We start from the raw sequence: 12,405 nt of genomic DNA, 5'->3' as shown, positions 1-12,405 counted from the left end.
GCTCAATTCAATTTTTCTGTAAGGGACTCAAACAAACAAAAAGTCATACAAATATTAATTTACTCTTGCTTCAAATATTTACAATTCTTTTACTATTCACATTCATAATTACTTTTAATATTTACTACTAGCTTAACCTTTCGGTAGTCGCGCCCTACTCAATCACACGAGCAGTCGCGTGTTGTATTTTGTACAAAATCCAAATTTTCAAGTGTTCTGTAGGCCTACTCTGTTTACTGCCAAAACATATTAATTAATATTTTATAATTACTTTTTCCATGTTCTTGGACTATTTTACGCCTATGAGCATTTGGATGATTACCATTTCATAGCCCAATAATGTACACCAAGAAAAGCCATCAATTCTGTGTTATTAGTTCGTTTACAGTCCCCGTGTACATTCTTTCCCTATCTTATGCACAGTGCGACTTATGCACTGTCGCTACTGAAGGGCACATAAAGACTGAACCATTGCTCGGTTGATACTACAACTCAGTGGAGTGATGGGGAGAAAGTTTTGGAATGCATAGGTGACTCATTCACTAACACCTCCCCATCCAATAGTTTTGTGCAGCAAAAAAACTGACACTTTTGTACTTTTTACAACAGCGCGACTGCCGAAAGGTTAACTATTCCAATTTCAATTCAATGATATCAGCTACCGTAACCTGAATATCATGTTAGAGAGTTCTAGCACAGTAGAATTTTTCTATACACCCCTACTATCACAATTTTGGAGTCTACTGAAAGAATCTACATCGATGGGATCATCATATTCTTTTAATAAAAAAAAGAGTTATTTGAGTTAATTTATTTACTTAGTATTGATAGAATTTCAGGTGTATTCTCATTTCTATTCTGTATAACAAATAGGTTCTACTCTTTGTTTCTAAAAGTTATCTACTCATCTACATATTTATTTTCTGTTCTGAATATGTTAATTGTTCATTTATTTCCATTATAATGTAGTGTTAGTATGCAATGGGTCTTGCAAGACCTGACAATATATTGTCATTTGTGATAAAGAATCAATAAAGAATCAATCAATAATCATTCCAAATAGATATTTTGTGCACCGTACCATATCAGAAATTTTTATCAACATATAAAAAACCTGAGTATCCTGTTTTAGAAACTTTGGAAAAAATGAAAATGGCATTAATATGTTGCAAATGAACGAACGCTTTTGAAAAAGGGTACTTGGACTTTCTATTTTTTGGTAAATAAGAGTTGCCTTCACCAAAAAGTTAACATTTATTGAAGGATTATGATTAAACTAGAAGAAAACACTTGATAAGAATACTTATTGTTGAATTTAGAACACACGTATTGACGCAGTACATTTCCAAGTTGAAGGTTGATTCGTGATTTACGAGAGTCGATACTCGACAAAAACAATACATCGACTTACATATTGATACGACATAATCGATACTCCAACTCATAACAATACTGACAACAATTTTTGATTTGTCTGCGTTCTGTAATATTATGCTGCAAACAATAAACATTGTCCAAAACCAACTTCAGATTTGTTTAATATGATAATTGTAAAATATCGATCTATCAAACAACAACTAGCCACCTAATGACTTACTAAACACTAACTAATTAATAATACGCACAAAAAAACTAACAAAACCTACTCTAGAACATGGTTCGCCATAGTGGAGTAGGTCAATTTACACACAGAAAAAACTAAACAAGTAGAGGACACATTATAAGAATTTTTTGTAACTAACTATTGTATGTTATTTTGTAATTTATCTAATATTTTGTGTAATTGGTGTTGTAGTTTTAGTTTTTTTGAGAAATAAACATCTATTTATTTATGAAAATATAAATGTTGAATAATGGATTATTGGCAATTGGAAGCTTGAATATGATAGCACAAATTATTTTCTGGCTGATGATACTTTTTTTGTAGGGATACGAAACCGGCGACTCCAACAGGAGGCCCTCCGGAACCTGATCTATCTCCTGCCAGTAGCCAATAGGGACACACTTTGGGCTCTGCTTAATTTGCTCTCATTGGTCGCCAGCAACGCAGAGGATCACCAATCAGCTGATGGTAAAGAATTTGCTGGATCAGCCACTCATTTCTAGATTTTATTGCGTAATCATATCAACCATGATGAGCTTACTTATATTACAATAATCTCTCATGTTGTTCCTACTTGTAAATCAGAAAAATCAAAGTGGATGATGGATATGGAGATTTCCCTGTGGATTGACAGCGACATAGGAAAGGCATAACTTCTCGGAAAGAACTTTCCCAAATTATTGAATAAATTATCACATCAAATTGAGCAAACCACAGTCGAACCTCTCTATAGCGAACTTCCACTAGACGAAATCCTCTCCACAACGAATTTTTACCTCGTCTCATGACATTTTAGAGTTTTGGCTGCTTATTTACCTCTACTTAACGAATTTCGGACCTCTCAACAACAAAGTTTTCTCTTCACTTCAACATACAAAATGTTGAAGATTCAAAAAATAATGTAGTGTGTATAGGAAACAGACGGTCATTTTCAAATAATTGTTTAGATTCAGCAGAAAGGTCAATAGACTTAAAATAATGGCAATTCAGGTAGGAAGAAGATAGGGTGGTAGTCAGTCAATAGAGGTTGAAACATATGTCGGAAATTGAATGCAAGTTACTGGAAATGTAGAAATCCAAGAACTTGTAGACCAGGCAGGTGAACGATTTTCTCATCCTTGCTTTTGTCACACATTTCAATAATATTAAGAATTTGCCATTAAGGAATGAAGGAACATGAATGCTGGATATCCCTATCCTCCCACCATTCGCTTTTGTCACAAATTTTACAAGGTGTCACTACCTACGTTCCCGATGTTATGTTTTATGTACGATATTCATTTAATTACCTCCCGTGATATATTATAAGATCCATCAAATCGTGCCAGTTTTCTTGACAGAACAACCTCTCAGTAACGGATGTAAATAAATAAATAAATAAATAGATTTTATTGTCGTAGACCAATATAGGTAATTGACAAAGTCATGGTAATACAATCACGAAATAATAAAGTCAAAGCAATAGTTTAAAATCACAAAGTAGAATTACAAGTAGAATCGAAAAACTCTGTCAAACAATAGAAAGGTCTCAGAACCAGCCACTCAAAAAGTAATTTTTTAAAAATAACAATATTTTCACAACATTTGATATCCAATGGCAACTTATTGTACATTCTCAAGCCTATGCTGTCATAGTGTTTCATGCTTATGACAAGACGTTGATATGGAATATCAATGTGGTCTTTTTTCCTGGTGTCATAAGCATGAATATTGGATCTTTTATTCAAGCTATGGAGATTTTTTCTAGTGTGCATGATTACTTAGTGTGATGAAATATATAGAGATTTATGACAGTCAATATTTTTGTTTTTTTGAAAAGAGGTCGACAGTGATCTAGATACCCTGCACCTGTCAATATTCTGATAGCCTTTTTCTGCAAAAGCAAGACCTTATTGATGTGGCAGCTGTTTCCATATACTAAAATTCCGTATGCAATTATGCTTTGAAAAAAAGCAAAATATGAGCTTCTGATGTATTTTTCCGTTACAAGATTCTTCAACTGCCTTAACAAAAAGATAACCCTAGATAACCTAGCAGAAACGAACCTCTCTGCACCTCTCTGAACCTCGTCCTGTACCTCTCTGCAGCGAATTTTTCCTCGGGTTAATCGACTTCGTTATACAGGGGTTCAACTGTATTTCGTTAATTTATTCTTGGAGTTGTTCCTGCTCGAATATCAGAATAATCCAAGTAAATTCTCACTTATCAATATCAGGGAGATAAAAGACCATAACTTTTCAAAGGACTTTGAAAGACCATCTCCTGAACAGTCCGCTGTACTCGTTGAGTGAATCCCCAGCCATGCCCATCTAAGAATAATAAGAGCCACAGAATACAGCATACAATACATACATATTGTATTATGTGATGAGAACTTATGTTTGTCTGTCGTGCCTCTCGTCCTAGAGGAGTTGGTAGCGATATGTAATGAAATGAAATGAGAAATGAGCGTGTCCTGTACAATGGAAATATAATTCTCATGTGCTCTAATGGGACTATTCATACTAACTCGGTGAGGCTGAGTGTGAATAGTCCCGTTTAAACTCATAGGGATCATACTTTCACTGTACCGGATACGTTCACTGATACTTAGATGTGGAAATCCAGCTGTGTAAAGGCTAAAAATAAACTTTCTACTGGTGATATTTTTCATAGTTTTACGATTCGTATAATATCATCAAGCTATCAAAATGAAAAAGTTTTCTCGAGAAAATATTTTTTTTCCCGATCATTAATCTTTGAGATATGAGCGCCTAAAGTTCAAATTTCTGGGGCAGAACATTTCAAATTCGGTAAGAATAAAATCCATGAGATTGATCGGATAAATTCTTCATGGTATTAATGATTGAATAAAACAAAACTTTCCTGAAAATATCAATTTCTAATGAAGTTATTCAATTTACCAAAAATAACTTTTTTTGAGTTATTTTTGGTCATTTTTAGTACATTGAATAACTTTCTCAAAAATTGGAATTTTTAAAACATTTTTGTTACATTAAATCATCAATACCATGAAGAATTTATCCTCTGAATCTCATGGATTTATCTTCTACCAAATTTGAAATGTTCTGTCCCAAAAATTTGAGCTTCAGGCGCTCATATCTCGAAAAGCAATGATCGAAAAAAAATGTTTATCTGAGAAAACTTTATTATTTTGATAGCTTGATGCTAGACAAATCAAAAAACTTTGAAAAATATCACCAGTAGAAAGTTCATTTTTAGCCTTTGCACACCTTAATTTAAGGTTCAACTGATTCTGTAGTTAGTTTAGTTACGAGATAAAGATCAATTCCTATAAGGCCGCTGCTATCTCATGCATTTATTAGTCACAGAACTATATCTATATCAAGCCTAGGATTCCATGAAATACGATGTGGTCCCCCTTCTCTTTTGGCTTTGCTGAAATAAAATTTATTCTATTCTATACCATTCTATTATAGATATGGTTCTGTGACTAATAAATGCATGAGATAGCAGCGGCCTCATAGGAGTTGAGCTTTATCTCGTAACTAAACTAACTACAGAATCAGTTAAACCACACAATTATTCACAGATTACTGTATTTTTACATCCACTATATTGATATTAATTGAAATGAAGGGTTTAGAATATAATAGAATGGAATAGAATTGAATAAATGTTATTTAAGCAAAGCCAAGAGAGAAGAGAGACCACAGCTTATTTCATGGAATCCTAGGGTTTGTTGACTAGGACTCAATGAAAGATCAATTTATGAAATGACAAATCAATAATTATGAGACTAATTATTATGTTTGATTGCCAGGCGAATGGCGACTTGGCAACAAGATGGACAGCAACAACTTGGCAACACTGTTCGCGCCGAATATCCTGCACAGCTGTAGTCAGCAGAAGTCGCTCAAGGACGAGATGAGTGCTGAGAGGGTAGAGGAACGCGCAGACGCCATCAATGTGGTGCGATCACTCATCGACAACTGCAGGCAACTCTATGTGGTTAGTGCTCGTTGCTATTTCCATTTTATCAAATCAAATCAACCTTAAAAATCTGGTGTGGCGCACTCACATAACTTTCCTTGCCGTTATGAAAATGTATCACCAGACGCTAGTGTTCACGCGCATCACAAGTCTACTATTCTAAGGGTGCATACAGATATACGCGCCGCGAACATGAGCAATTCACTTTGAATCAGCTGATTAACTTATATCTGTATTTTTACAGAAACGGTAAGATACAGATATAGAAAGCTTTGCATCAGCTGATTAAAAGTGAATTGCTCATGTTCGCGGCGCGAATGTTTACAGATATGGGACTTGTGGCAGTTGATAGAGCTTATCAATGACTATTCTAGGTATGAATTTGATCAAAATCGTTGGAGCCTTTGGAACACACACACACACACACACACACACACACATGATTCTGTCTCTCTCCCACACAGGCACACGTATCTTCTGTTATCGAGAGACGACAAAATTATCATCTTTTTTTTCCAAGGATGAATTAACCTTTTAATGTCGTTCAGCGAGTTTTCCAAAGAATGAGACCTAGTGCAGTCGAATCTTTATATAATAAACATGAATAACCAGATATAAAAATAGCCAGATATGAAAAAATCAGATATGAAAAAGACCAGATATATAAATACAGAAAATGCTCGCTTAATATAATAGGATTTGAACAAATGTGACTCATCATTTATTTCCATATGTGCATGATAGAGATAGGACAGTTCAAGCTATTTTTTAAATGACAAATCAATAATTATGAGACTAATTATTATGTTTGATTGCCAGGCGAATGGCGACTTGGCAACAAGATGGACAGCAACAACTTGGCAACACTGTTCGCGCCGAATATCCTGCACAGCTGTAGTCAGCAGAAGTCGCTCAAGGACGAGATGAGTGCTGAGAGGGTAGAGGAACGCGCAGACGCCATCAATGTGGTGCGATCACTCATCGACAACTGCAGGCAACTCTATGTGGTTAGTGCTCGTTGCTATTTCCATTTTATCAAATCAAATCAACCTTAAAAATCTGGTGTGGCGCACTCACATAACTTTCCTTGCCGTTATGAAAATTTATCACCAGACGCTAGTGTTCACGCGCATCACAAGTCTACTATTCTAAGGGTGCATACAGATATACGCGCCGCGAACATGAGCAATTCACTTTGAATCAGCTGATTAACTTATATCTGTATTTTTACAGAAACGGTAAGATACAGATATAGAAAGCTTGGCATCAGCTGATTAAAAGTGAATTGCTCATGTTCGCGGCGCGAATTTTTACAGATATGGGACTTGTGGCAGTTGATAGAGCTTATCAATGACTATTCTAGGTATAAATTTGATCAAAATCGTTGGAGCCTTTGGAACACACACACACACACACACACACAAACACAAACACACACACACACACACACACACACATGATTCTGTTCTCTCCCACACAGGCACACGCATCTTCTGTTATCGAGAGACGACAAAATTATCATCTTTTTTTTCCAAGGATGAATTAACCTTTTAATGTCGTTCAGCGAGTTTTCCAAAGAATGAGACCTAGTGCAATCGAATCTTTATATAATAAACATGAATAACCAGATATAAAAATAGCCAGATATGAAAAAAATCAGATATGAAAAAGACCAGATATATAAATACAGAAAATGCTCGCTTAATATAATAGGATTTGAACAAATGTGACTCATCATTTATTTCCATATGTGCATGATAGAGATAGGACAGTTCAAGCTATTTTTTAAATTGACAATGAGCGATTATGAGATGAATTTGATTTTTTGATTTAAGGTGTCTGCTGAGATGATGGATGAAGTGTACAACCATATGATGGACAGCACACCAGAAGCCCTCGACACCCTTCTCAGGAGGAGGGACTTGCAGGCTGATGAGTGAGTCATCCAAATATTATTAATTATAAATATCATTTCCTTCATTGTCAGTTCAAAGTTCCTGGCCCTGGAGTGAAATTTGGTGATTTATTCAAAGATCACAATACACAAATCATTAAAATGATTGGAGAAGGACCAACAGGCACAGCCCAAAACTGATCCTTCCGCGAGTTTTGATTCATACACTAACTCCAAAAAGTAAGTTATGTTTCATTAACTTTTGAATTTGAGTCCAATTTCCGTGATTTGTGACATAATATACTGTCTATTCATAAGTTACATACAAGTGATCTCAGTTTTCTTGGAACAAGCACTAAAGTAATTCCTTTCGAATTCTCCTCACACCATTACAATCTAAATCCTTGTACTATCAATATATTTTTCTCTACATGACAATATTGTGGAACAAACGACAGGATTTTGGAAATTATGACATGAATACTATTCCTCTATTATTTCCGTTCCATTTGTGAAAAACGCTGGGTTTGAAGATGGAAGATTTCATTAGAAATTGCAGTTCAACCAACTGCCTGAACTTATACAGTTAATATTATTACTGTATAACAATAATTTCAAAAATCCAATTAAAGCTATATAAATAGAACTGAGGATTTTTGCTACTGCAAATATTAACCAAGGAACTAAATAGAAGAAGGAAATTCGATGAATGAAGCTGACCAAAAATTGCGTCGTGGCCGGGGAAACGAACCCGGTACCTCTCTTGCCGGGGGAGCGGCTTTACCACTTCGCCCACCAGACACTCTTTTTGGACATTACATACATCAAATTTCCTTCTGCTATTTGGTTCTTTGGACGCGATGAAGTCGAGTTTTACGCTCTCAATACATAAATAACTATTATTGTCTACGTTACAGATAACTGAACTATTTTAGTTGTGGTCAATTTTTATCATCATAGAAATTAATCAACTAATAAATCAACAACTATTTTAGTTGTAGACAATATTTAACATCGTAAAACATTTCTTTAATCTCCAACTTCTTCCATTCATAGCTATCAGTTATTATTATAGTTATTTTTTAACTGAATTTTCAGTTTATCAGGTACAATAATTATTATATTATTAGCTTATTTAAATGGTGAAAGACTTATTCATGCCTTCTCATCCACTTTTCATAGAAAACATCATTAGCAACCTCCAGTCATTGTCACCAACAAACCCATCTTATTTAGAAACATTTTCCGTCTCACTATCATCTGTGAGACGATTCATCGTCTAAATTGCCTACTGCATATTCCATTTCTCCGTCAGTTGACCGATTTCTTATAATTATTAGAAAAGTTGTAATATTTATGTTAATATTGTAAATATGGAGACGATATAAAGGTACCTCCTTGATAAGTCCGGTGTCCCTGGAAACAGTGTCTCTAGCACTTTCAATGGAGAAAATAATAGATGACAATCATGGTTAAATCTTCACAATATACTGTACTTACTGTACTGGCCCTTATCATCAGATAGAAAGTTGTATTCATGAGCGTGGTCTACTGTTCGCAGAACTACTTGTTCTATTTATATAGCTTTGGATATTTGGAATAATTATTATTCAGTAATTGCTGGTTTGACAATAAATATCATTCATCTAATTAATTATTATTATTTACAGAGCTGCAGACGACCAAGAGCTGAGTATGATGTCAGAGGACCTGAGTGACAGACTGCAGACGCAGGCAGACTCTGACGTGAGCTGCGCAGATGAGGTGCGCAGTGGCAGCGCAGGCAAGGAGCGACGCATATGGTCGCGTGGCGCCTTCACGCACGAGACGGCTGGTATGGGGGGACCCGACTCCGAGGTTAAGCCTAGGTCAGCAGTTTTCATAATCATCAAAATTTTTTATATCCATCGAAAACTAAATTAATAATCATTTAATCATTCAAATCTCTCTAATAGAGAGCGGGGAAGTCGAATCTCAAAACATATTCAAGTACAGACTTTCGCTCTGCTCCACAATCGAACGTCACTCGAGCAGAGCGATTGATGATCGACCGGTGAGCAAGAGTGGAACGCGAGAAAAACTAACATCTCCCGTAATGTTCATGATCGGTGCGACTGCAGGGCGGGGGCGGAGCGACTGCGAAGCGATGGAGGAACGAGGGCGGAGCATGCGCGAAGCGGGTTGGAGGCGCGTATATCTGTACGCAGCATTAGAAGTACAAGAAATAACATTTTCAGTTATTTTTTCATTATTGGTTTACAATGTTGTATCTGAACTCAAAATGTCTGACGGATATTTTGGGTTGAATTTGTACTCGAATTGATGAAGTGAGGATGAGAACTCCTAGTTCTGTGAACAGTAGACCTCGCGCAGTTATAAACTACGTCTCCTCCAATACTAACCATCAGAGTAAATTTAATATTCTGTCCTGTCCTGTCGTGTCGGCGAGATATCGGTCAAACGACTGGCTGTTTGGGTTGTTGTATCGACAGTGCTAATAATTTGATGTATACAGCTATGCTACTATCATCAAAAGCTTACCAAGTTGAAAGCAGAGAAAAGTCGGGAGCAAATACTATGCTACTTCAAGTTATCAATTGGAGCATGCAATTTATAATCCACTCGACAGCTGATTTATGATGAATAATTCTATAGATTTCTACTCTAATATTGGCGTATGAAGGAGGCTCCTTTTCCTTCTATATTATCCTTGAAATGCAAAATTTCCAAAAACCTTGTATATACGTCGACGCACAATTTAAAGAGGAACATACCTGTCAAATTTCATGAAAAACTATTACCGCGTTTCGCCGAAAATGCGGAACATATAAACAAACATAAAGAGAAATGCAAAACCGTCGACTTGAATCTTAGACCTCACTTCGCTCAATAATATTTTAATTTTATAATTTCCAAGACATTTTTATCTATCATAATTGGAAAGAGTAAAAGTTTTACGTTGAGTCAGTTTCATGATTCATCTGATGTTTTTAGAATAGAATAGAAAAATGCTTTTATTTTCTATTAAACTATAAACACACATTTACGGCTTGATCACACGATCGCCAACCGGATCTGATGTTTGTGTATGTCTATGATTCCCTTCAACGTCAATGATCTACTCCGAGGTCACGAAAAAACAGCCCCAAAGCAATCTAGATTAATCTACACTTTTATCAGATACATGATGTGCGAATAAAAGGCTGTTTTTGCAAAATGCCAGTATTAATGAAATCTCAGCTTGAACTGGATTAAATCTATGTTGAGTTCGGTTTGTTACAATGAGATACATTATTGCGTGGTTAAACCACCAGTTCATTTATTCCAGTTAAAGCTTCCAATGTGCAAACGGCACATTGAAATAAGTTGTTTTTTCAATGGAATAAGTTGTTTTTTTCTGTGACTGTTCTAGTCTTTCGTAGTGAGAATGTAAGTTCAAAAAGAAGAGAAGAGACCCGACTCTAGTCGAGAGCATGTGTTTCCAAATGGTGACACTCAGACTAGTCGATTCTAGTCTCCGCGACGTCACAATTTTAAAAATCTGGTGTGGCGCACTCACACAACTTTCCTTGCCGTTATGAAAATTGATCACCTGACGCTAGTGTTCCCGCGCATCTCAAGTCTACTTATAAAAAAAGTTCTGAGCCACCTGGTGACAGGACAATAACGCTAGAGATATACGAGGTTTGCTATCTCTTCATAGTGAATCATTTAATAGAATCAACAGTTGCCAACAGTTTGCAATTGAATAATCACATTTTCTCGAATTTCATATAATCGTCTACACTCTCATCTTCTTAAATGCCTTTATGCCTATTTCCTATTTTGTGATGGCTATCTTTATATCAGGTAGCTATCTTTTGTATTTATTCTTTTGTAGGGATAATGGTGATATATATCATGGTTGAATCTAAAAAGAGTTTTATAGTTCTCAACTATTGGTTGTGAACGTATCTGGTATAGTTTCCTCTTCCTCATACGAATTAGTTGAGCCATTTTACTATGAGCAAAAAGTGAAAAGCTGCTCTAGACTAGACTCACCTTTTTTGAAGCATTTGCTTAAAAATTTGAGCAAATGCTCTAGTTTATTCATACAGTTTTGAGTATAGGCTTTTACTTTTGAGCAAATGCTCAAACTATTTTTTTTGTTGAGCATGAGCAAAAGGTTTTGCTCACTTTTATTCATAGAAACTGAAGCAAATGCTCCATATTTTAGAAGTATAAGCAAATGCTCAACTTTATTCATATGGCCCATTGTATCTCTCAATGTATAAATAAATAAATAAAATATTTTACGAACAAATTGAACTCGATGTGTGTGTACAGGACTTAAAGGCTGTACTTGGGTGATTACACATATGACACATATGAGTTCGGAGTTTTCAATGTATCCTAAAAGGTAGTTGATTAGGCAAATATTTAAACTTAAATTAGGACTATTATTATCTTAACTTCCAGCTTCGCGCTTGTTCTTTTGATTGTTGTTGTTGTTCTTCTTCTTATTTTTCTTCTTCATCATCTTTTTCCACGTTCTTCTTCTTCCGAATTCTTCTTCATCTTCTTCTTAAGTCTCGGCAGGATAGGGACCATGTCGAATCACCATCTCCATAAGCGTAATGTTAATTGGGATTCCATATAACTCGGTTGATTTTCATCCGAATGTTCCAGTCAATATCTCATTTTGAAGGTCTGTTAATTCTCTATTTAAGTTGCGAAGTGGAAAATTAATATTTTTTGAGAGGACGTTTATCTTTCAAGTGAGGAACTTAAGAGTGAAGTGAGTAAACTGAAAGCACATCCACAGCCACAGCCTACTATAGATAGAGTAAGCTTATCTAAAGTAAGCCATGCCACAGCGCATTCTCTGATGAACTTTGAGCTTTGTCGGCCAACTAGTTCCTTAACTCTCCGATAGATAGCTTTACTGGTTCAAGCCTTCACAACTCTCGTTTGA

General features: G+C 35.6%; 1 protein-coding gene across 1 annotated transcript in view; it reads left to right on the top strand.

Moving 5' to 3' along the window:
* Positions 1 to 12,405, top strand: part of LOC111060177 — a 75,555-nt gene that overhangs the window by 50,823 nt on the left and 12,327 nt on the right. The window contains exons 8-11 of the mRNA XM_039422642.1: positions 1,928 to 2,071; positions 5,388 to 5,575; positions 7,393 to 7,493; positions 9,122 to 9,319. Coding sequence (XP_039278576.1) covers positions 1,928 to 2,071; positions 5,388 to 5,575; positions 7,393 to 7,493; positions 9,122 to 9,319 — 631 coding nt within the window. The remainder of the gene's footprint in view (positions 1 to 1,927; positions 2,072 to 5,387; positions 5,576 to 7,392; positions 7,494 to 9,121; positions 9,320 to 12,405) is intronic.

The sequence above is a fragment of the Nilaparvata lugens genome, chromosome 3, assembly GCF_014356525.2.
Source record: "Nilaparvata lugens isolate BPH chromosome 3, ASM1435652v1, whole genome shotgun sequence".
Taxonomy (NCBI): domain Eukaryota; kingdom Metazoa; phylum Arthropoda; class Insecta; order Hemiptera; family Delphacidae; genus Nilaparvata; species Nilaparvata lugens.
Note: the sequence above shows the minus strand (reverse complement) of the source record. Positions and strands in the feature narration are given on the sequence as shown.